The sequence below is a fragment of the Phocoena sinus genome, chromosome 10 (genome assembly GCF_008692025.1).
Source record: "Phocoena sinus isolate mPhoSin1 chromosome 10, mPhoSin1.pri, whole genome shotgun sequence".
NCBI classification, from domain to species: Eukaryota; Metazoa; Chordata; class Mammalia; order Artiodactyla; family Phocoenidae; genus Phocoena; species Phocoena sinus.
In genome coordinates this window covers 11,878,404-11,904,539 of record NC_045772.1, presented here as the reverse complement: position 1 = coordinate 11,904,539, position 26,136 = coordinate 11,878,404, and the positions used below count along the sequence as shown (strand labels likewise).

Below are 26,136 nucleotides of genomic sequence, written 5' to 3'. Positions count from 1 at the left end.
CCACAATAGTGAGAGGCCTGCGTACCGCAAAAAAATAAATAAATAAGTGATGGAAATAATTGAAAACTATACTTTAGAGGAATCTGTCATTTAAGAATTTTGGTTAACTATTTATTGTTGGATGGGTACAATTACCCATACTTAGCAGACAGGGAAGAAGTTAAACATCTCAGCTCAAGGTTTCACAGAAGACAGGTGTCCAAAGACAGAAACTCGATTTCTTAAAGGCATAAATTATGGGAAGAACTTCTCAGACATGAAATATAAAACGTGGGAATGCATTATTAATTTTACATATTTAAGATCTAAAAGCAGGAAATGCAAAAGTTATAGTTCTTATAACAATGTTAAAATACATACACTATATTTAAAAACAGAATTTTAGAGCTGGAAGGGATTGCTAGACAATAAATCAGTATAATAGCAATTCCAACAGAAACTTATGTCCAAGAAGTTCAAAGCACTTGGCTTTAAATGCTATATACGGGGCTTCCCTGGTGGCGCAGTGGTTGAGAATCTGCCTGCTAATGCAGGGGACACGGGTTCGAGCCCTGGTCTGGGAGGATCCCACATGCCGCAGAGCAACTAGGCCCGTGAGCCACAACTACTGAGCCTGCGCGTCTGGAGCCTGTGCTCCGCAACAAGAGAGACGGCGATAGTGAGAGGCCCGCGCACCGCGATGGAGAGTGGCCCCCGCTTGCCACAACTAGAGAAAGCCCTTGCACAGAAACGAAGATGCAACACAGCAAAAATAAATAATTAATAAACTCCTACCCCCAACATCTAAAAATAAAATGCTATATATGTGCAGCATGAGTAAGACTTTGAAGCCTTAACTTTTGTACTTTATGATTTGTGCTAATTTATATCCTCTGTATTACACTTCTTATTCAAAGAAAAAGAAAGGAAGGGGGACTTCCCTGGTGGCACCCTGGTTAAGAATCCGCCTGACAATGCAGGGGACATGGGTTTGATCACTGGCCAGGGAAGATCCCACATGCCGCGGTGCAACTAAGCCCACGCACCACAACTACTGAAGCCCACATGCCTAGAGCCCATGCTCCGCAACAAGAGAAGCCACTGCACCACAACTAAGAGTAGCCCCGCTCGCCGCAACTAGAGAAAGCCCGCGCGCAGCAACAAAGACCCAATGCAGCCAAGAAATAAGTAAAATTTAAAAAGAAATTTTTTTCAACCATTAAAAAAAAAAAAGGAAAGAAGGGAAAAAGGCAGGGATAGGAGGAAGAAAGGGGGAGAAGGGAGAGTGAATGAACAAAAGTGCCCAAAATGCCTTAGACCTCCTGTGACAGGAAAAATGCATCCCACTAGAGTTCTCGGTATCTACCTTCCTTGTGTCTGTTTTCCTTTGTTATCATCTCTGGGTTTTTTGTTTCTCATTGGCACTCCTGGTTTCTCTCCGTCCTCCTTTTTACTTCTGCCCATCTTCCTTCCATGTCCGCCTGCCTGCCTCTTTTCATCTTTCCCTTTGCTTGCCTCAACTCCCTATCCCCACACAACACAAAAGTAAACCCCACTCAAAAGCAAACAAGAAATTTTACAACATTCTTTACAATGTTACAAATCATCTGATCAAACCGTTCCAGTTTAGGAAACTGAGGCTCTGGGAGGTTACATAATTTGCCCAATGTCACAAAACTAATAAATGATAGAACCAAAACTAAAATCCAGCTTTTCCTGTTAAAGTACTAAAAGAAAGCACAGAACATTATTTTTAAATCTCAGTATACAAGGCCTTTCTCAGAAAGAAACAAGATCCAAAAGCTTAAAAATAAATACCTTATATATTTGATTATATTAAAATGTTTTTATCTGGCTCTAAAACGTACACAAACACATATACATACATTTAAATACTATAAACAAACTCAAATGACAAACTGAGAAATTTTGTAATATGAATGACAAGAGCTAATTTCCTTAATTTTTGAAAGTTCTTACTGACCAAAAAAAAAATTCTTTCAAAACTCAGTTCATGACAAAGAAACACAAGTAATTTTTAAACATATTTTTTAAAAAACAGATCCTTTTTCAAAAATACAAAAAATCACTGTACCAGTTTTCACTTATTGGGCTGGTGAAAATCAAAGTATGGTAACATATAGTTTGCCAAGCTGATAGGAAAAAGTCACTCTACTTCGTTGTTCATAGAAGTATACGCTTTTGGAGGCTGCTTGGCAATACCTATCAGAAGTTTAAATGAACATACCCTAGAGACCCAACAATTCCACTTCTCAGAATCTGTCCCCATATACTTACCTACATACACAAGCAGCACTGCTTCTACTAACAAAAGACTGGAAACAACCTAAATGTCCAGCAATAGGAAATTTTTAAACAAATCATGATTTTAAAACATCAACAACAACAACAAAAAAAAAACTTACTATGGAATACTATGTGGTCATTTCAGAAGAATGAGGTTGCTCTGTACAAACTGAAACAAAATATCCTGCAAGATGTTCTGTTCAGTGAAAAGCAACGAAGAGACTTCAGGTATACAAACATGTATGTACGTCTATATGTATACACATGTATAGAATTTTCCCAGAACATAACAGAAACTACTAAGGTTTCTATCACACCAACATTCCAAAAGGAACTTTAGGGCTCTTCTAGTTCTAAGAAGTTCCTACATTAGTAAGTTCTTCCTGATTGCTAACCTGCAATAACTTTCCTCGGAAAACTCACCCCGGGACTTCCCTGGTGGCACAGTGGTTAAGAATCCATCTGCCAATGCAGGGGACACGGGTTCGAGCCCTGGTCCGGGAAGATCCCACATGCCACAGAGCAACTAAGCCCATGCAACACAACTACTGAGCCCACATGCCACAACTACTGAAACCCGTGCACCTAGAGCCCATGGTCCACAACAAGAGAAGCCATCGCAATGAGAAGCCCGGGCACCACAACGAAGAGTAGCCCCAACTCGCCGCAACTGAGAAAGCCCGCACACAGCAGCGAAGACCCAGCGCAGCCATAAATAAATAAATAAATAAATGTGTTTTTAAAAAAAAGAAAAAAAAAGACCCATCTCCAACTACCTCTCCTGGAACTCTTGAACCCTACATACAACGAAAATCTTTGCTCCTTCTCACCCCCTTCTTTGCCTTTCGACCAGCTCAACTGGGCCCCCTTGGGTAGCTCCCCTTTCCACACCTCTACAATTTTGATTTCTTCTTCACTCTCTCAATACTTCTCCTGCACCCTAATATTAATTCATTTCTCCCATATGTATACCTCACAGTCTTCCAAAGCCTAAAGGCCGTTGCTAGGAGTTGGCATTCTTTCTGCTCCCCATTGCTGCTTTTCTATCAATTCATACCATTCGTCACTCAGCAAACATTTACTGGGTAACAACTGTATGCCACCTATAATAAGTCAAAAAGTTCTACCTAACAACTGGTCCCTGTTTTAAGAAACAGAGAGGAAGGGGAGGGAAATAATCATATTCTGTTGCCTTTACTCAACAACTCTTAAAGTTAATGCAGGGTTTCTCAACCTCAATGCTATTGACATTCTGGGCCAGATCATCCTTCACTGTAGGGAGCTGCCCCGTGCATTTTCAAGTGTTAAAGCAGCATCCCGGGCTTCTACCCACTAGAAGCCAGCAGCAACTCCAGTTAGGAGAGGCAAAAATGTCTCCAGACATTGCCAAACATCCCCTGGGGGGCAAAACCTTTCCCAGTCGAGAACTACTGAGTTATGCTTACACATCATTCTACTTCCTCAACCTCCAGTTGACAACCCTTCCAAAGCCTCCAAGTTCTTCAACCTACTTATTTCCAGAGGACTTGACCTCTATCACAATCATCCATTTGATCACCATTCCTTAGGAATCATCACTACCTAAACTCTTCTAACATCAAGATCTCAAACTCCTGTCACAAGCTTCCTATCCTTTGTCTTCTCCCACCCCTTTCCTCCACCTGAAGCTGTCTGTCCCAGTTTACTGACGCTCAGCCCAGGGTAATGCGCACTTAGCTACACTTGTGGGCTTCTGAGTACCGTCTGATGAAGTTAAGAAATCACCAAGACCACCTCAATCCAAGCTGGCACTTAACTGAGACTTAGCAATCCTTTTATTGTACTTGTTTTTATTTTTTTATTTATCTTTGGCTGCGTTGGGTCTTTGTTGCTGCACCCAGCTTTCTCAAGTTGCAGCGAGTGGGGGCTACTCTTCATTGCAGTGTGCTGGCTTCTCATTGCAGTGGCTCCTTGTTGCGGAGCACAGGCTCTAGGCGCATGGGCTTCAGTAGTTGTGGCTCACAGGCTTAGTTGCTCCGTGGCATGTGGGATCTTCCTGGACCAGGGCTCCAACCCATGTCCCCTGCATTGGCAGGCGGATTCTTAACCACTGCGCCACCAGGGAAGCCCTATTCTACTTTTTAATGAATGCTTATTACACTGGAACAACACCTACCTCTAAAATTTCTCCATCTCAGAGTGTCATTACCATCCCTGCCTACAGGCTACTGTTCTTCTCTAACTGAAGGAAGACAGAGGTCCTCTGACATGAGCTCGGTCAATTTCCCTTCTCATTACCTCATACACATCAGAGGCTCAATAAATACGTGTTAAATTTAGGAAGGAAAAACATCATGGCTTTATATTAGCTCTATTTAAAAGAGCAATTTTTATGAGGAAAAAAGCTCTAAATTTTATTCTAAATCAAGACTTTATTCTACAATACTAAGCAACCTTAAGGAGAGTCACCATGCCTTCTCAAGGCTACCACCAGCAATCAGTGGTGCAAACTGCTGCTGCAAAGGGACCCTCTGCATAATCAGTAAGGTACACTGAGGTTTTAGAATGAAGCATAAATATAAACTCCAGTGACAACCGATCATACTGCACATAAAGTGCTGCCCTTAACTGTCCACTATTCAGTGAGATGCAGAGAAGTACCTTAACAGAACAACAGAGCATCAATGGCAGTACCACGTGCTAAAGACCCAGCACTTGGCTCTCTGTGAAGACTAACAAATATTCCCTGAGAGTAAGAACTGCTCTGCAACAGGAGATAGGTTTTAAATAATTAATTAGCATAGGTAATTGTACAATATCTTTAGAATTAAGTGTCTCATTTTCATCTAACCCTAATGCCTCCCAGAAGTATGAGTTTACTGTCAGAAGAAACAGGCAGCCTACGTGTTCCACTTGAAGAACGTCTAGGTTCCCAGTGAATCTCAGGCATAACACTTTCCACCAGTTTCTGTCTCCCAGGGCAATTATGGAATAAGAAGCTTGGCAAAAGCTTTGGCAAAATAGAGCCAATCATTTCTCAAAATGTGTTCTAAACTTTTTTCTTGACCTTCGGCTTATGGTAGCTTGGACAAGTATCTTAAAAGCATTTCTAGTCGGCCATTTTTGGTAACTTGTGAGCAAAATTATTTTTAGCTGAAAAAGTTTATTTCAATCCCTCTATCATAACTCAGAAGCATCTGACCAGGTTTGGTTCAAGCTTTCCAGAATAATTTGTCTTTGACTGGATTCAAAGCATAGGGTATTTCAGCTTCAAAGGGGAAAATTTCTCCTTAAGAGGCATGAACCACCAAAACATGAGAATATGCAAGATACGTGAAAAAAATATCACTTGACCACCTGCCACCTACCCTGCACACTGTGGAGATTAAGCACTTAAACGCTCGTAAAATGTTGAGAAAGCCTCTGATGGACGAAACATTTTGTTACAGCATTCCATGCTATGAAGAGCAAAATGCATGCCTAAGTGGTAGAAAGTGCTTCACATAAATTTAAATATAATGAAATGGAACATAAGGTTCAAGTTGTTTCCATGCAGCACTCAAACTGTGATTCCAAACAGAGTAAAGCTTCTTCTAGGATGAAGACAACGGAAAAAAAAATAATAATTCTGCTAGAAGGCACATCTACATATATACAACATAATCAAATACAGGTTTTCTTTGCTCTCTCTTACCTTTTTTTTTCTTTTGGATGAACTAAGACAGTGTCTCTACTCCCCTACCACTATGAGGTTATGCTCCAAGAGTGGCAGGATAATCCAATCACCGTCTTCTAGTCAGCTTCGTGAACAATGGTACATGACTGCAAGGGGATGGCTGTCTGAGGAGGGACTAACTACCAAAGGCAGATTGGGAAAATCCTCTGCCCTCCCCATGGACCCAATGAAGGTCCTCTCACACCTGATCCCTGGACATTCTGCCTCTCCTGCCCAGATGGCCTGAGCCTCCCTCTCCTTTACCTGCCTAAGCCCTGCTCACTCACTTAGTACTCACCAGTGGCTTCTGCAGAATGCTCTCTCTGCGCCCATCCCAGCCTGGCTGGCTAAGAATTCCTCTATTATGCTGCCATAGAAACCCTGTACTCACTCCTATCAGGGTACAGAAGCTCCTTTATTTACCATCAGGTTATGTCTGGAATGAAAGGCTGCTCCTAAGTCCATTAGTTCATAAAATTCCAACGTGAAAAAAATCCAAGGAACCCATGGGTGCACCTCTAGTGAGGGGACATTTCTTAAGAAAACTAGAGAGGCTTATGGTAGTGGTTCTGACTTGTTTTGTTTCTTGTCAACTCATGTTGATTTGCACTTGGCCCTTTATTATCATCTGTTGTTGAATGAATCATCCCGTACACATATACAACATTTACCATTTCCTAACATCACCTCCATTTTTATTCATCTCTACATTTATCCACCTTTTCATATCAGTATTTTCGTTATAATCAGGTTTTATCCTTACTGAATAAGACCGTTAAAAATAAATATAATAGGGCCTCCCTGGTGGCGCAGTGGTTGAGAGTCCGCCTGACGGTGCAGGGGACACGGGTTCATGCCCAGGTCTGGGAAGATTCCACATGCCACGGAGCAGCTGGGCCCGTGAGCCATGGCTGCTGAGTCTGTGCTCCGCAGCGGGAGAGGCCACAACAGTGAGAGGCCCGCGTACCACAAAAAAATAAATAAATATAATAAGACATAGTTAAAAGCACTGGAAACATCCTATATACCAATAAACAGTGTGACAGACAAAATTTAAATGACCATGTACCACCACCAGTACTATTTTTTCTTTGCTTGTGATAAGCAGAATTCGCACTTTTGCTCTAACACGTAACTTTATTCATTTTTCTATGAAAATTAGCAAGTTCAAGGATCATAAGTAAAGTAGCTCCTGTACTTATTCCTATGTAATTTTTTTCTTTTTTAATTTTATTTTTTTGGCTGCGTTGGGTCTTCACTGCTGCGCACAGGCTTTCTCTAGCTGTGGGGAGCAGGGCTACTCTTCTTTGCAGTGCACCGGCTTCTCCTTGCGGTGGCTTCTCTTGTTGTGGAGCACGGGCTCTAGGCGTGCGGGCTTCAGTAGGTGTGGAGCATGGGCTCAGTGGTTGTGGCGCACGGGCTTAGTTGCTCCGTGGCATGTGGGATCTTCCCGGACCAGGGCTCAAACCCATGTCCCCTGCATTGGCAGGCGGATTCTTAACCACTGTACCACCAAGGAAGTCCCTCCTATGTAACTTTAATAAACTATTTTATTTTTAAAACAATACATGCATGTAATACAAAATTCAAAAGGCACAAAAGGTATACAGTGAAAATTAAATCTTCACCTATAACCCATTCCTTCATCACTCAATACCCCTCCCAAGAGGCAACCAATGTTACCAGAATCTTGCATTTCCTGGCAAAGAGAGTCTATGTGTACTAAGTATACGGATATATACTTTTTTCATTACACAAATAGTAACAAACTATACACTTTTTTCAGCACCGTGACTGTTCACACTGAATGTATTTTAGTGTCTTCTAAATGCGTTTATATAGAGCTGTCTAATTCTTTTTAACGTCTGCATGATATTCCATTTTAAGAATGTATCTTATTTTAATTCACAGATTTCCTATCAAAGAGCATTTGGATTTTTTTCAACCTTTTGCTATTTCAAATAATTCTGTACTGTATATTCTTACACACAGACACAATAGTATCTGTAGAATTAATTCCTAGAGATGGAACTGCTGGGTCAAAGAATATATGTATTTTAACAGACATTGCTAAATAGCTCTTTGTGGAAGTTACGTGACTTTTCACCCCACCAGCAATATAAGTACCTATTTCTCTACCTACACCCTTATAATACACTGTGCTACCAAGTTTTTCTTTTACTGTATAGTTGTTCCAGAAACCTTCCCCAATAAGCCTCCCGGGTTCCATAAGAACCTCCTTTAACTCCATAATCCTGGCATCTAGCATGTCATAACATTCAAATGCTATTAAATGAATGAATGACTGAGCAAAAGGGTAAGGCCTTTTGTACAACATGGGAAGTTTACTTTAATATAAAGAACAAGGAAAGTGATTTAAATATTAGCAACTTTTCCCTTGTAGAGAAGGAGGGAGAGAGGAAAGTAAGAAAGGACTGATAGATGGCTTGATGGATAGATTCTGATCTAACATGCCTTCTCCTAAAGGTTTTTAAAAAACAGGAAAGATACCTACCTATCTGAAATAGTCAAGTACTGTCCTACCTTAAAGTAAGATACATAACCTATACTCAGAATGTCAAGAAAGCTAAAGGGCCTCCAAAGCAACAGCAAGATCCCTTCTCTGAAACTGCCATGGGATACTGAAGCCTCTCACGTCAATATTCCTCTTACTTACACACTTGCCAAATACTTGACTCTCATCACGTATTGTGCAGTCACATAGCCGGTTAACATCTCATTTCATTTGCTTCCGTGCGGTACCTGGCATAGTCACCACAAAAAATCTTTCAGTGAATACAGCAATGAATACGGTATTATGAATACAGTAAGTGAATACAGTGGGCACCTCTGTACCACCACTGGTCATGGGTTTGCCATGGTCTCCAGTGCCCCTGTTTGGTACTGTTAACAACCACAGTAACAACAGATAGCACTTATATACGCTTACCGTGGACCTGGTACTCTTCTAAGCATATTATATTTACTCTATGAACTCATCTAATACTCACAACAACCTTGTGAGAAACTATTATTATCCCCATTTTACAGATGAAAAACTGAAGCACAGAGGAGATAAGTGACTTGCCCAAAGGACACACAGCTAAGTAGCTGCAGAGAGAGAATTTGAACCTAGGCAGAATGGCACCTCTTACCCCAATATTTTAATACAGGTGATAACTGCTCTGATAGAGTGGCACACAGAATATATGTTACCAGAGCACCAGGCTTTGACATGCTCAGTGTGAGCCTCTATCAGAGAAACGATCACATTGCATTAAAATTATCTGTGTATACATCCACTTTCCCACCACAAGTCCAAGTCCTAGTCATCACTGTGCCCAGCACTACCTGACTCAATAAATTCTTCAACTGCGTTTTAGGTTAAGAGGTGGAATAATAAAATTCCATTTCTATTCCTCGGGTTTGCACTTCATATTTTCAATGTTGATGCTTCTTCCTCTGTGTGCCACCACTTCCTAAGACCCATATCCTTTAAAGCAAGATGTGCTTCCTAAATTGTGCTACTTCCCTAGAGATGTTGGCCAGACCTCTCAAACTGCCTTTGGGTACATTCTTGGAGTCCTAGAACACCACAGAGACCCAAACCACCATTCCTGCTGGGCAGGGCACTGGCAATACAGCTCCCACCCCACAGGAGCCACCAGCCTGCATCAGTGGCTCTTATCAGGAACATGGAGTAACTTGAGCCACCTGCCAACTCATCTCTCGACTGCTAAGACAGGCACTTTCTGCTCTCAGGTTGCACAAATGCCTGGAAACATTACACCGAGTGTGAAGGAAGACGCAACAGGGGAAGCAACACAGCATCTGGTGCCCTGCCTGCTTCCATTCACTGTGTGGGGTCATGGAGACGGAGTGGGCCTAATTCACTCCCTGCAAAGCCTTGTGACCAGAAAGATTGTATGGTGAGATTAGCATCACCACACAATGGAGGTCAACATTCATCCAGAATGCAAGACGCATCCCCACTGGCCTCATTCTCCAAACAGCGGGAATGCTACCTCCTCTATAATATTTTTGTGAAGACAAAGGTCCATTGCAGAAGCCAACTCTGAAAAGCACTGTTTTAGTTCACGTCTTTAAATGCAGAAGTGTGTAAAGGTTAACTGAGCTAGAATCAAAGCCTAAACTTGAAATCCTTAATTCTATGTCTGAATCAGAATCCACTACTGTCCACAAAACAAAAGAAAAATATTCCCTGTTTGTTGAACCATATCTATTCACTTCCCATCGAGTCTCAGTCACAGACTGGTCATATTCCAGGGATGAAGAGCATTCACTCAATCCTGGGCTTTCCACAAACACAGGAGTAAAGTGAAACTAACAGCAACTGTGGCTGCTGAGATGCAAACACCTACTAGGAACCAAACCTTTCTTTCTCACAATTCAGCACCAAACTTGGCTCACTGAACAGCCTCCTGACAGCAATAACATTCAATCAGGATAAACTTAGGCATTCTGGATATGTCTGGTATAGAAGATGTCACACGGAATAAAATCACACTGCAGTTGAGATTCTATATGCAATGACTCAAGGCAGATCCAGAGTATCATTACTAACTCAATGACAAATGGAATACCTGACCCCAAATGGGCCCTACTACCACAAAAAGATAGGACCAGGAGCAGCTGATTGGAGCAGGTGGAGAGTTGAAGATGCCTACATTGTACTCAAGCATCTTTAAAAGGTATCATCAGTCAGGGATTTATGGATATTCACATGAGAGAAGAGAGATGCAGATTAGGTCTCTGACCCTGTGACTCCATGATTCCATAAAAATGCAGACTCTTACTTTATGAGATCCTGTACTAATCAGAGTCATCCTTCCCAGAGACATTTAGATGTAGTTATCTCAGTAGAGCAGAACAGAATAATCCTAATTCCAGAAACCTAACAAATAGAGAAAAAAAGTTTACAAGCTGATATAAAATGATCTCCAAATACTATAGAGAAAAGAAAAGCATATGAATATTCATACTACCATTTGAGTTTTTAAAAGGGGGTGGAGAAAATATTACGTAGATACTATCTCTGGACAGAAACCCAGATAACTAACCATACTGGTTACTTCCAAGGAGAGAAACTAGGTAGCTGGGAAAAGGCAGAGACTTTTTACTCTTCAATCTCTTGCATAGTTTGAATCATTAACCACGTGAACATACATTACATGTTTAAAAAATAAATGTAAAAGGTGAAAAAAAAAAACTCCATATAAGAAACTCCCAGAGAAATCACACCCAAAAAGTAGAAAAGAATAAGAAATGAGGGGCTTCCCTGGTGGCACAGTGGTTAAGAATCCGCCTGCTAATGCAGGGGACACGGGTTCGAGCCCTGGTTGGGGAAGATCCCACATGCCGCGAAGCAACTAAGCCCGTGCACCACAACTACCGAGCCTACGCTCTAGAGCCCGCGTGCCACAACTACTGAAGCCCACATGCTAGAGCCCATGCTCCGCGACAAAAGAAGCCACTGCAATGAGAAGCCCGCGCACCGTAACAAAGAGCAGCCCCCGCTCTCAGCAACTAGAGAAAACCCGCGTGAAGCAGTGAAGACCCAATGCAGCCAAAAATTAAATAAATAAATAAATTTTACAAAAAAAGAATAAAAAATGATTCTATTTAGTCCTAGAGCTGAAAGTCTGAGCTTATTGCTTGCTTTCTCATACCCTCTCTGAGCCTGACATAACTTCTCCATAAAAATGGGCACAGCATCTATTTCACCTGACCGAAACAAGAGAGCTGGTCCAGGTAACTTTGAGATGCCCTCAGCTCTCATGATTTTATACTACCCACCATTATCAATCCATTGACTTAGCTATTGTTGACCCATTACTTGATTGATAATAAAATTAGAGACTGATAACTTTAAGGCAAAAACCAAACAACAATAACAAACTACCATACATACAGCAACCAACTATCCCATCTAACTCCTCCCAATATGTACTACAGGAAAGTGAGATAAACACATAAAATCTCTCCCACAATGCTTGGCACATACAAGTACATGATAAATTTTAGCAAAATCCCAATTCAAAACACTGGCTAGATCCAAATTATTGAAGAAAAAAACTGGGGTTCAGTGTTGACTTCAAGTGCTACACGAATCCACTGTCAGGTAATGAGTAAAATGTTTTCAATATTAAACGTGGCATACAATGAAGCACATATTCACTCCATTCCTTATCAATCATACCCTTTGGTCCAAGAGACATGAGGCTCAGCAAAAAAGTTACTGGATAAAAAGCCATAATATCTGGGTACAAGCATCAGTTTTGCCACTTCCCTGTCTTGAGGCTTAGAGATGTATATTTTCACCATCTGAAAAATGGGAAGAAGAATCACCTACCTTCTGGGCTTGTTACAGGGAATAAGTTGAGACTTGTGTCAAAGCACTTTATAAACTATAAAACATCATATAAGTATAATTATAATTATTGAGGATTAGGTACATCCAGACATGATGATTACACAAAAAGCAACAACAATTATTAAGGACATTTTAAAAAATAGATTGGGGACTTCCCTGGTGGTCCCACGGTTAAGAATCCGCCTTCCAATGCAGGGGACACAGGTTCGATCCCTGGTCAGGGAACCAAGATCCCACATGCTGCGGGGCAACTAAGCCCGCGTGCTGCAACTGCTGAGACCGAGCACCTCAACTTGAGAGAAGTCCGCACCCTGCAACGAAGAGCCCGCATGCCACAACTAAGACCCGACGCAGACAAAACTAAATAAATAAATTAAATTAAAAAAAAAAAAGATTGTATAAAGGTTGGTTTATTTTTTCAACAAACGTTTACTGACTTATTATTATTAGTTATCCCTGGCACTGATGGAGGAACCAAGGACACAAAGATTAAGAGACTGTTCCTGCCTTTAAGGAAGTCAAAAAGCACTGGGATATAAGAAAACAGGGCTTGGTAATTATAATAAAAACAGCTATTGTATACTGAACACCTACTACGTGTCAGGCTCTGAACTAAGCACATTACATACATTATCTCTTTTAATTCTTATACCAATCCTATAACATATTTTATAAGGGAAGAAGCTGAGCCTTAGAAAAGTTACGTAACTTAACCAAGATCACACAGCTGTGATGTGGCAAAGCTAGGGGTCCAAGTCAGGTCTGTCTGTCTGTAAGCCCATTCTGTTTTTTATAATCTTAGAGTGGGAAAAACTTTTCTAAGCATCACACACACACACACAAAAAGTAGAAATCATTAATGAAAATATTAACAGACCCTGTTACATTAAAAAAATTAACCTGATACAGTAAGTGAAAAAAGCAAGGTGCAAAAACAATGTGTGGAGTATGCTAGTGTTTGTGTAAAAAGAAAGGGGGAGGAATAACAAGAAACTAACAGGGCAGGTGGAGAACAGGGAAGAGAGGAAGATGCTTCACTAAATATGTTTTTTATAAATATAGAGTCACAACATCTGCTTATGAAAAGTAAAATGAGATAGTTTAAATTCTGTTTAACCCTATTCCAAAGTTATTTGACTCTGTGTGTGTGTGTGTGTGTGTGTGTGTCAGAATGACACCTATTATCATTTCACAAGGAGCAATCAACAAAAAACGGCTTGGGATAACATGAATTAGACCATTTCCTTGCTTAAAACAAGATGCTGGACCAATCAATTTTTGTAGGTTTCTTCAAACTCCGGGATACTGTTAAACCAAAGAAGTATTTACTACTTGCCTAAAATTAACACTGCAGAAAACAATTCATAGTGAAGCTAAAATTCAGTAAGGGTAAATGATCCCTACACCAACCTCGAGAAAATCAAATATAAAGGTTTCTTAAGACAGCCTTCCCAGGATTAAAACACAAAGCCTACCAGGGAACACTTACTCCCGACTACTCCTAGAGAGAGAAGCGCCAAGTAAGCATAAAGGAAAACTGCTCATCTACATGGATACCTGGGTATCGGTTAATCATAGCATTTTTATACAGCTGACAAAAATCACTAATGGTCCGTGATAAGCACCTCTCTGAAAGGCTTCTGCTCTGTGGACGCCACGTGCCAAAGTTAGCCAACTAATCTGCAACACTGTAAAACACAGCCAGCTCAGAGCCAAAATGTTGCAGCAAAAATATCTACTTAGTATCACAACAGCAGCTAAAGACCTGTGACACAAAGTAAGCGGACAAAAGATGTGTATCTAATGAATAATGAGCGGCAGCTGGGGAGGGGAGGAGGCCATCAACAGAAATATCAACTTCTAAGCCCTGACACAGACCTTTTAAATATGACCAGCATCACTTCAAAGTCCAGGATGATACCAAGATTAGCCAAATTACCTTACTAAAAGTCACAAATCAGGCTATGGCTTCAAGTGTGAACACAACATACAAAACACACCATAAAATTTGTATGTGAGGATAGCAAACACAGACAAGTAGGAAACGGGCCACCTAAGTGACAGGTGTAGGGCACTACTCTCCATTCTTCAAACAAGGCCACCTCTGACCCCTCACAGAGATGTGCAGCCTAAGACCAGAGTCATACTTTCAAAACAAGTGCTACCGACTCCCCATAAACTTTGTCAGCGCTCCCACTGTGAGAGGCAGCCATTGTGGAGACTTCCTGAAGTGCCAACAAAGTCCTTAAGGCCATCGTGCCAGCCACCGACAGTAACAGTGTTCCTGGAAGTCTGTATGAGGTGCAAGCCAATGAGCTCAGCTTTGTGGGTGCTGGGAGCCACCACAAGACATCTTCCAATTTTGCCAGTTCTTGCTTTGAAATCACACGATCTTACTATCCCCTCCCCTAGAAACCAAGAAATAGCAGGTAAAAGTTGTCAAAGCCACATATTCAGACAGATCAGGGGACAAGCCAGTCTGACTAGGGGATAAGCGACCTCATTTGCAGATTCTTTTGCAAAGGATGGGGGTGGGGGAAGGCTGGGCAAGAAATGGGGGTGGGGAGGAAACTAAACAATTCCTGTCTTCTACCTCAAATTATTACCCACCTTCCTCAGAATTTTTATGCAGCACTGAACTTCAGATGGAAAAAGAGAGGGGGGAAAAAAGGCAAAGAAAACTCAAGGCTGTAAATGTGACTGTACAAAAATCCCCGAGAGGATGACCTATGAAACTAAGCTCCCTGCAACAAGGGCTAACTATGCAGCTGCTTTTTTACTCGCCTAACCGTCCAAGATAAATAGAGCAGGCTCACAGAAGCCCACCAACTTCCAGGAAAATGGAACCAAAGTCCTCTTGACTCACGACAGGCCACATACCCCTGAAATAAATGTGAAATAAATGAAATCCATACAGGTCTGCTCTGGAAATCATCCTGGCTGACAGCAACGAATGCCCCCTCCTCCAAACAGCTGCCGATCTGCAGAGGAAAATGCTGCTCAAAATAAAGCAACTGGAAGAACTTCCCATGAGCCTCAGTTCCAAAAGTGTTCCAACTCCAGCATGCGCTGGAGCCCACATGCAAACCCCACGGCGCCCCGAGACCACGTGTGCAGCTCCTCTCGTTCTACCAGCATGGCTCCTGCTCCCCACCCCGAACCCCAAAGCTGAGAGACTCCCACAGCTTCCCCCGCCCATCCCTCACAAGAAATCATGCTTTGCTTGTGGTATTAACAATTTAGGATCCAGCTAAATCAATGCAGCCCCAAAGAAAAATAAACAGTATGCTTCCTCAAAAACCATATGCTTGGAATAAAATATCCAATACTCAGTGCAAAACCTCTTTTCCTCGGCAAAGGAGAAACCAGGGAACCAGCCCCTATATGGGAAAAGTCCCACATACCAGGGTATTATCTAGGGACTTAGGTCCCTAAAAAATCCGAGTATTATGGTTGAACACACCCATGTGGAAGTCTAAATTTCAAAGGCTCGGTTTCCACCCTTGGGAAAATAGGTTTCTAAGCAGTTACTCAACCATTATCATTTGGTTATTCAAAATTGTCATCTACTTCATAAGTGGTACTTATCATGTGTGCTGTGCCTTGAATCCTCAGCTGAAATTTCTAGATGCCACGTATGTGCAGCACACGTCAGAAGGAAGTGATATAACTGGTCTCCCTCATTCCCTTTTTAGAAACTGCTTTATTCACTCAGAATCCAAAAAGCCAGAGGCACTATAAAGTATGCCCATTTGCCTTTAAAGAGGCCCCAACTCAACTAGCAAGGGAAGTCTCAAGGCTGGAAAACAGGCGAGGATTATTACATAGGAGCACAAATCAGAAGCTGAAAGGGAAGGAGGTGGGGATAGCAAGGGCCTGGGAGAGAAGATTCCTGTAAAATACTTCTATGAATCTGTCTCCAAAGCTGAGATTTAAAAGATCTATATCAGGGACTTCCCTGGTGGCACAGTGGTTAAGAATCTGCCTGCCAGTGCAGGGGACACGGTTTCGAGCCCTGGTCTGGGAAGATCCCACGTGCCGCAGAGCAACTAAGCCTGTGCGCCACAACTACTGAGCCTGCGCTCTAGAGCCCGTGAGCCACAACTACTGAGCCCGCCTGCTGCAACTACAGAAGCCCACACGCCTAGAGCCCATGCTCTGCAACAAGAGAAGCCACTGCATGAGAAGCCTGTGCACTGCAACAAAGAGTAGCCCTGGCTCGCCACAACTAGAGAAAGCCTGCACACAGCAACTAAGACCCTACGCAGACCAAAAAAATAAAAATAAAAGAACGTATCAATTATCCTCATTTTCAAACACAGCCAAAGAATGATCTGAAAAATAGCATATATTCCGTGAGGTGTCTCAATTGGGTATTTTTCCTGCATCCATAAAAACAAGCTATAATAGCTTACGAAATTCACTGGTTGAGAACAGAAAGGCTAAAGTCCACAGTCGATCAAATGGGTTTACTCCCAAATGGTGGTAATACATCTGAACTGCAACACTCCAGAATCTCTCAGCAGCACCGTAAAAGGTAGGTCAACAGACTGCTCCAATGAACTGGAACAGGTTAGCTCTAATTGCCCCTTAATCGTGTGGTTCCTCTACTTTCCTCAGCCACCCCATCACAAAGGCACTTTTTATACACATGCACGTGCTCTCAATTAATATCTGAGCACAGGAAATGAAACATCAGGTTGCCATGCCCACCCGACACATTCGGCAGTTAAGTTCCACCCCAGCTTCGGTTTTCAAAGACCCCTCTCTCACCTTTAACCCTGATATCAATGGAAAGATCAGGTACCATTCACAAATCCCACAACACCTAGTCTTCAGAGGAGCTGGAAAGCAGACCAAGGACTAGACCCCCCAGCGAAAATCTGGAAAAACAATTAAAGCCATCTGCTGGCCCCAACTGAGGAGCAGGAAGACAAAGTTCACTTCAACAAGAACGACAGTTTCTTACTCCGGCCCAGGCACAGTGCGAGATCCTATGGATCCCAAAGGCTCCCCTGATCTCACAGTCTAGGTGGGGGTAGAGGGGCAGACAGTTGAACAAATGTTAATCTAAAAGTCCTAAAACAGAGGTCTGGACATGATGTTCTGGAAAGCAGCAAGAATGTGGGAGGGATGGGAGCAGTGACAAAAGGCATCCAGGAGGAATCTGTATCCCAACTTATTCTTGAAGATTGAGCCTTACAAATGAGAGAGAGATGTGAGGCAGGAATTTCAGGTGGAACAGAAACAAAAGCACAGAGGTATGAATGAGCCTGGGCCGCACAGCGCGCTCAGGAAGCTGCAAGTCCCTTGCCATGGACTTGGAGGTGGAGTATAGAAAGAAGCTAGAAAGGCAGGCACAAGTCAGGCCAGAAGGACCTGGTAGGCCAAACGGAATGGACTTTATCCACAAGTCAAAGATAAGCTATCAAATCATTTTAAGCTCTTTTAGATGGATGACCCTGTTAGTAGTCAGGAGGGTGGGTTTGAAGAGTCCAGAAAGAGACCACAAGAGACAAATGCATCCCAGCCCAAGTTCCACAAACAAAAATGAGAACAAAACGTGCCATCTATTTGATGCAATACATTTAACCAACAAACCTTATAAAATTTGGAACAAAATGACATTTCGCCACTCCTGCATCCCAAGTGCCACCAAAACGGCCAGTGCCTCTGTCACCCACACTCCCAGGAGAGATCCCACAGGTTCCTGAAATGTCCACATGCCCAATGCAGGGACAGTGACACTTCAGGAGTCCTTTTAGTCCTTAGCAAAGAAGTGAATGTCTCCTCTTCCTCTCATTGGAGAGACCACCATGACCAGGTCCATTCGCCTCCTCCACGCGGATGTCAAACCAATTAGATTTCCCAGTTTCACACAACGCTCATCTCAGGTAACTCCCAACTCCGGCACTTAATAAATCAGAAGCACGTTAACCGCTCCATGCTGATGAGCAGTAAGCAGGAACTCGCTGAGTGCTGTGTAGCAGGTTATAAGGGAGGCAAGAAATAAACATTTACTGCCGAGCTCCATGATGGGAGCTTTAAATAATCTCACTTTCTCATTATAGCAGCTCATCAGCGGATGCAGTAATTCCCCCAGTTCACAGATGTGTAAACAGGAGCTCAGATGTTAAGTATCTTACCAACGGTCATTCAGTTGGTTGGTAGGTGGAAGAACCAGGATTCAAACCCCAATATGAGAAATTCTAAATAGTGTTTCTTTCACTACACCATACTTCATGTATGGATAACAAACATAATGACATATTAAGGTTGGTAATAATAATAACAACAGTATCTCCCCTCTGAAAATTTAGAGGGGAAGCACATTATACAGTCTCAGGTGAAGGGATCACTCAGAGAAGACACAATTGAGTGATCACAACTGGAATCTTCAAATGCTCCAAAAAGGTCACTCCTGAGCATTAGTGACCAAAAACTGTTCAGACTCAAATAACCAAAGCAACCTGACTATACTCCACTGAAATCTATCAAATCCTCCATACCCTTCCCCTCAGGGTCTCTTAGACAACATCTGAAAACACTCATGGCTGATTGCTTGCTCTCGCTGCGCTCTCTCTTAAATGATTTCTCAAACTACTTTACCACCCAAATTACAGAAATATGTCCAGGATTCACATGGCAGTTCTGATCCGATTTGCCCCAATCCTGGCTCAAGCAGCTTTGCACTACCCTCCTAACTAGATCAGCGCCAGCCAATGGGTTTATTCAGGCTGATCTGTGATGGATTAGATAATGAAACCTTAGCCATGTAAGCTGCCTGCTTGTACTGGGGCTGTGGGGGAGAATAGGAAACTCAATACTCCTAGGGGCCACCTAAACACCACATGCACTCGCCATCCCTCCTCCATCTGTTTGCTCACGCTCCAATTACTGCCATTTCCTTTCCACCGTCTCGCATGCTCTTCCCTTCTGTCTCTGAATGAAGTACACATTTGCCCCAGAAAAAGATGTTTACTATGCTTTACAAATGCATATCAAAAAACAATTCAAACAAGTCCATTCACTAAAATGACCATCTTTATTTTTTCCACAAATTATTAAAGCCTGATATCAAACTGATGGCCTGAGAGATGTCAAACCAGAGATTCACTAGCAACATTCTTGTTTACACCAAGTAGTACATTGAATTTCTTTCCCAGCCCTGTAATCTTGAGGCCTGTCTGCATCAGTCTGCTTTATATCAAAATGAAAGTTAAATCTCTAGTTAGCTTTTTGTTGTGTTCACACGTCAGTATGATAGAGAAAAAAAAAATGACAACGTGGCTAGAAAAATGGGAGAGGAAGTTAGGAGACAAATTCAACTCAGGCTAATCTCTTGAGTTGCCGTGAAGAATAATTCTACTTTGAATTCAGATCTTTCTCCTTCTCAAAGACATTCCCAGTTTCACAATCACAAGCTTCCTTGTGAGGCTTGAAAGAAATTAGTAATTTTTACATGACTGTGCCTCAATTTCTCCAACTACAATATTTACCACTCTGGTAGTATTATGGGATGAATGTCTGTGTCCCCTCCCAAACTAATATCTTGAAGCCCTAGCCCACAGTATGATGGCATTTGGAGGTGGGGCTGTTGGGAGGTGATTAGGTCATGTGGGTAGGACCCCCATGTTGGGATTAGGACCCGTATAAGAAGAGGAAGAGATCTCTGTGTGTGTGTGTCCACTAGCATACATGGGGAAAAGGCCATGTGAGCACAGAGCACACAGAGCAAGAAGGCAGCTGGCTGCAAGCCAGGAAGAGAGCCCTCACCAGGCACCAAATCTGCCAGCACCTTGATCTTGGACTTCCAGCCTCCGAAACTGTGAGAAACAAATTTCTGTTGTTTAAGCCACCCAGTCTATGGTATTTTGTTAGGGTGCCTAAGCAGATTAAGACATGTAGAAATGAAAAATTCAATAATTTTAGTGAGATATAGTTCAAAAAATCACTTTGAAGGAAAGCACGTCGTTTTTATAACTCTACCCAAATGGTAGCACCATGTTCAGTTTCAGCACCAAACACTCAAAGTCCAAAGAGACATCCACCTAGGAGGAAAGAAACCCAGAACCAAGCAAATGGCAAGATAAAGTACTTCAAGAAATACAGTATCTACAGAGCAATTACAGGCTACCTGGAAGCCCTTCCCTGAGACCAGAAAGTCTTCCTGCTACTAGTGGCTGATTCACCACTAACATGAACAACTTCTGAACTCACTTAGCTACAATGGATTCATGACTCTATGGTCAGAAGCAGTTAGTTAGCCATGTAACAATCACATTCCAACATTTCACTACCATAAAGAATTTTGCTGAAAGCTATAAATAATAATTAAGGTGCACCTTGCCTTATGAAGCAGCTAAGTTCCTAGAAAGTTGCACAAAAATTGAATTTTTGCTCATCAAATTGTTTATATTCACTAGAAGAGCTGAACAAAATAATTTATTCCCTGGTACGTTTAATAAAGCCCAAATTTTTCACATATATCAGACTTGCTTAAAGTGAAACAAACCTCTAATATCTATATATATAACTCACTTAACTTTCTACCAGGTTAGAGTACAATATTTCCAAATACCTCCTTTAACAACTAACTACATCTCTCAAGCTGTGTTTCAGTTTTCAGGTTGAACTTGTCTCTTCCCTCCTACTCTACAGTGCAGGATTCTCTAATTCTAAACTGTTTCCAGGGCTGTGTGAACTCCTCTGCCATCCACATAAAGCTTCTGGATACTGGCCTCGAAAAGGAGTGACCCTTCCTCTCCTCTCTAGGGTTCCTTCTTAGCATAAGGATTATAACAGAAGCACCACAGACTCTCTTGTGTCCCTGGTGCTCCACTTGGGGAAGTAATAATTTATCCCAAAAGTTTAGTGGCTGTAACTCAACAGGGTTGGAACCTGCAGCTTAGAGCCATAGCTCCATTTAGTCTGTAGTCTTGGGAAATTAACTTCTGTTAAAAAAAAAAAAAAAAAGGGTTAATCCTTTGACACTCAAAAGATTGGGGAATTTCCGGAAAGTACTTTCACCCCTAAATTTCATGATTTTTTTTCTATCCCTTAATTATTTAAAAAAGGTAAAATTTCAACTTCAACCTAACAGGCATTGAGCACTTACTATGTACCCAAAACTGTAACGTATTACACAGGATAACTACGAAGAAAATATAGTTCCTGTCTTCTAGAAGCTTACAGCATCACTAGGGAAACAAGAATAAAACAATGAAGGGACAATACAAGATGATGCATAATTAAGCATCAACACAAACAGGAGGCAAGAGGAGGGTCTGACTGGTGTGAACTAAGCTGTCAGGGAAGGCGTCCCAGAAGAGCTATGACCTCCGAGAAACTCCATTTGTGTTAAGATATAAGAAAAAAAACATGTGCTTTAAGACAAACCCGTATACCAAAAAGCAAGTTACTCTAGATTTTTTACGTGTATGTTTACGTGGGCCTATAGGCATGTCTACACCGCTGATATTTCCTAAAACTGCCTCGCCCCTGCTCGCTCTCCTCCAGCTACACTGGTTTCTTGTTCTCAAACACATCAAGCGCACCCCTCCGTCAATGCCTCTGTACCCACAGTTCCTCTGCCTGAAAGCTCTTCCCTTAAATATCTGAACAGGCCCATTCCCTCAGGTCATCCAAAGGTCACCTATCAGAGACGCCTTCCCTAACCATCCTCCTCACCACTCTCTACCCCTTCCCCTGTTTTATTTTTCTTCTTAGCACTTAGGACCACCAAATAATAGTTGATTTCTTTACTGTCTGTCCCTTTCAATTAGAATATTAGTTCCATGAGAGCGGAGTCTTTGTTTTGTTTACTACCATATTTCCTGGGCTCTAAAACAGGACCTGGCACTTAGCAGCTGTTCAATAAACATCAGTTAAATGAATATTAAATATCCTATCCTTCTTATCAGAATGATAGGAAGGTCCCAGAGATGTAGGTGACCTAGGCTTAAATTTTATCTTTTCATGAACATTATTTTTCCTTTACTCCCAATTATACCTCAAATTTCAACCTCCCCATAAAACCTTCCTTGATCATTTTGGCAAGAAGGACCATCTCTTTCTTCTGGCCCCAGTGGCACAAATCCTCTGCATGCTTTGGCTCTAAATTTTGCAATGCCTTGCGACACACATCTACCCTGTGGTATCTCTACTTTCATTCCTCTGGAACTTACCCAAAAAATTCATATATATATATGTATGTATATATATACACATATATATATGTGATATGCATACGTACCTATGTATGATACATATACGTACCCACACACGTGCACTTTTTTATTTTTTTATAACTTTTCACCCATTTTGACTCCCCACCTAGATTGCAGACACCAAGTACCTTAAGGTCAGGGAACCTGACATATTTTTTTAGAGATAACTTAGAAATCATCCTGTACCAACACTGTATTTTACAACCAAGGAAACAGAGGCCCCCAAAGAAGGGATTTTCCCAGAACCATACAGGTAGTTGAAGGTAGGGGGCTAAATCAAGGATGATTTGAGTACCTGTGTCACATGGTATATTGGAACTACAACAATGAGAATGCATAAAGTGAAAAATAAATAAAGATCCACAAGTACACAGAGTGAAAAAAGGATTCTCTGTGGGATAATTCTAAGTTGCCCATCTGTACCCAAAGGACCTAATCCACTGCTTCCTCTGCATACTCCAAAGTCCCTATACACTGCTCCATTTCCAAATACTACTATCCTTGGCCAATTTGAAGGCAACCAGCAAATAATGGGCCCCAGGAGGAAAGGTGGGGAAGGCAGTGGGAGTCTCACTATTAACCATGATTGACAGAAATGATAAATGAATACAGACAGACACAGATATATGCACACACCAAGCAGAACATGCTCACCAGCACCCACATCCAATCTTCTCTCCTCATCATCCAGTGTTAACCCACCTCACCTTAAGTCTCCCCATATTCCTCTATATTTTCTCCATGGCCCAAGCTTTTACTTCTCACAAGCCCTCTGCCTGAGGGAGTTCAAATGGAGAACAAAAGGAGGCAAACGAAACAAAAGAATTCAAAAATAAACACAAAGAGGGTCACTTTACCCAAGTCAACACAAGTAATAGAGTGGCCTCTGCAAGGGAGACCAAGAAGCACACGGCAAACATGCCAGGCTTAAATACAGCTCCGTCTCTAACACAGGAAGTCAGACAGAGCCTTGAAAAGCAGAGAGAGAAGAGCACAGGAAGTCTTTTAGCACTGCAGAGATTTCCAAGAGTGCTGTAATGGAGAGAGCACAGGAATAGGAATTAGAAGACTAGGATTCTAGCTCTAGTTTTACTACCAGCTAAGTGAGTGGCCCTAGGCAAGTCACTAGTCTGCTCTGGATTTTTGATTCCCCATCTGTACAACGAGGTAGTTAAAACATTTTGGGACTTGAATAAAAAAAGATGAAAACTGTTGACTTTCTCCCACCAAAGAGTTCTATTTTGCATAAGAATCTTCCAAGTCTATCCAGGTTAAGAACTCCAGTCAAAGATGATGTCTCTGGTCCCTTCTATCTCTAACATTCTGTGATTCTAAGAGAATTAGGCAGAAGTCTAAACGACTGCTGGGAGGTAAGCCTCACCCTTTCATAGTAAGTATGTTCTGAACAGAGACCAAATCCTAAAACCTGGGAAGGTTTCACGATCTTCCTCCAATTACGAAGTCAACTGACATCGTCACTACATTTGCCAGTCCCTATCCAAATCAACCAGCTTCTCCCTGAGTCCACAACTCAGAATCCAGTCTTCTAACAACCCTATAAATTTTCTTTTATACCCCAGGACATTAAAGAACTAGTAGGTGCCCCAGCTATATAAAATGCAACTGGCAAAGTACAGGAGGGGCAGGTCCTGTGTCGCCAGACTCAGTAGCTCCACAAAGTTAATGAGCTCGAGCACCACGGCGTCCCCTAACACTACCCAACTCCTCGTACTTCTCACACTCCTTGTGGAACTGATTTAACCCACAATCTAAGCCACATCCCCTTTGGGCTCTCGAGGAGGTTTCTCGCTTTTCACTCCTCTCCTTTCTATGTTGCTCCCCTTCTCCATCCCAGTTGTGTGTCGAGAGCTGACAAAAAGGTACTCCCTCTTTGCGGAAGGTTTCCCACCACTCTCTCCCCGTCCTTGACTGGGTCTCCGGCTCTCTGGACAACAGACCCAGGATCTCTTGGCTTCCACCCCACCCCAAGGAACTAAGGAAGGGTTTGAAGAAATGGAATCCATCTCAAGCACGTTCAATTTCCTCCCAACACCTATTCATGCGACGTGGCCCCCCGTCCCCTCAGGGATCAGGACCCTCCAGGGCACACCAGGCTCCACCTGCACCCTTCGCCTCCAAGCCGGGTCTCGCCCCACCTTCCAAGCAGGCCCCGACCGGCCCCCTCCCACCTCCAAGCCGGGACCCCGGGCAGCCCTCCCCGCTCCAAGCCCGGGAGCCCCGAGTCGCCCCGCGGCCCCCGCGCCGCACCCCCGCGGTAACTGGGCACCCGCCCCGCACAGTCACCTGCATCCCGCCACCGTCGGCCGCCGCCTCCTCGGTGCGCGGCCGCTTGCTCAGGCCGGGTTCGGCTCCGTCTCCTCCCCCTCCGGGCACCGGCAGCTCCAGCTCCGACTCCCGCTTCATCCCCCGGGCAGCGGCGCCGGGCCCGAGCTGAGGCGGCTGCTGCGGCTGGGCGCCTTCCGCCATCCGCCCGCGCCCCCCTCGCCTCCGGGAGCCCGGCGACCCGCCACAGGCCACCTCCCCCTGGGCCTCGGCCCCGACTGTCGCGACAGGCGGCCGCGCGCCTGCCCCCGCCCACGCGTGCGTACGTGCGTGCGCGCGCGGGCCCGGCTCCCCCTCGCCGGTGGCGGGCGGTCGCCGCTGGTCGCTGGCAGGCCGGCTTCCCGACTCGGGGCAGCCGGCGGGTCGCGACGGGCACTCGTTCGCGCCCCTACGCGCACACACGATCTCCGGCCCGGCCCGGCCCGCCGCGCACCCCGCCTCGCGGACTCACGGAGCTAGCCCGCCGGCCCGCGCTCGTTCCCTTACACTGGCCCTCGCCACACGCCGGGCCGAGGGAGGAAGGGGGCGGTCCGGGCTCCCTAGGCGTGGGGAGGGGTGTTTATTTGCCGTGAGGTGGGGCTCGAGGCCGGAACGAGCTGACTGGCTGGGATCCTCCGACCCGCCACTGTGGCAGCCCCGGGAAGGCGGGGAGAGAGAAAGAAGGAGGGAGGGCCCGGGATCTGGGACTCCAGCCCGCGCGGGAGGCCGAGGCGGTGGGGGAGGGGGGAGGGGGGCGGTGGCCGAGCCCGCGGAGGGGGCGGGGCCAGCGCCCCTCGGCAATCTCCGCCGCCTCCGCTCCGGGCGCCCGAGGGAGGCCGGGAAGAGATCGGGGGAGCTCGGGGATTTACGGCGCGGTCGAGGGATTGTCCTGGAGGTACCGCGCGGCTGGAGTTGCAGGGCGGAGGGGGCGGAGTCTGTTTCCCTAAGGGCGGGGCCACAGCCTAGAAAGGGCGGAGCTTGAGAGGCCCGAGGCCGCGTAGCATCTCCCTCTGGCGGGACTCGCTGTGCAGAGTTGTGCAGCGAATTCGCCCATCTGGCCGCGTCGGTTCCAGGCGAGGGAAGAGGCGCTCTGGGGGAGAGAGGTCTTTGCTTGCTCCTTCTCCCGCAGGAGAATGGGGATCTCGAGTTGGAAGGTCCAGGAATGAAGCCACCACTACAGGCCTCTCTCCCCAGTCCTGAAAGCCTTTACT

At 43.9% G+C, this 26,136-nt stretch overlaps 1 protein-coding gene across 12 annotated transcripts in view; it reads right to left on the bottom strand.

Annotated features, from left to right (window-relative positions):
- RBFOX2 (RNA binding fox-1 homolog 2) overlaps window positions 1-25,465 on the bottom strand; it is a 260,315-nt gene extending 234,850 nt beyond the window's left edge. For all 12 annotated transcript variants that reach the window (XM_032644673.1, XM_032644678.1, XM_032644675.1 and 9 more), the window contains exon 1: window positions 24,908-25,465. In XM_032644673.1, coding sequence (XP_032500564.1) covers window positions 24,908-25,090 — 183 coding nt within the window. In that variant the 5' untranslated portion in view covers window positions 25,091-25,465. The remainder of the gene's footprint in view (window positions 1-24,907) is intronic.
- Window positions 25,466-26,136: the final 671 nt, after the last annotated feature.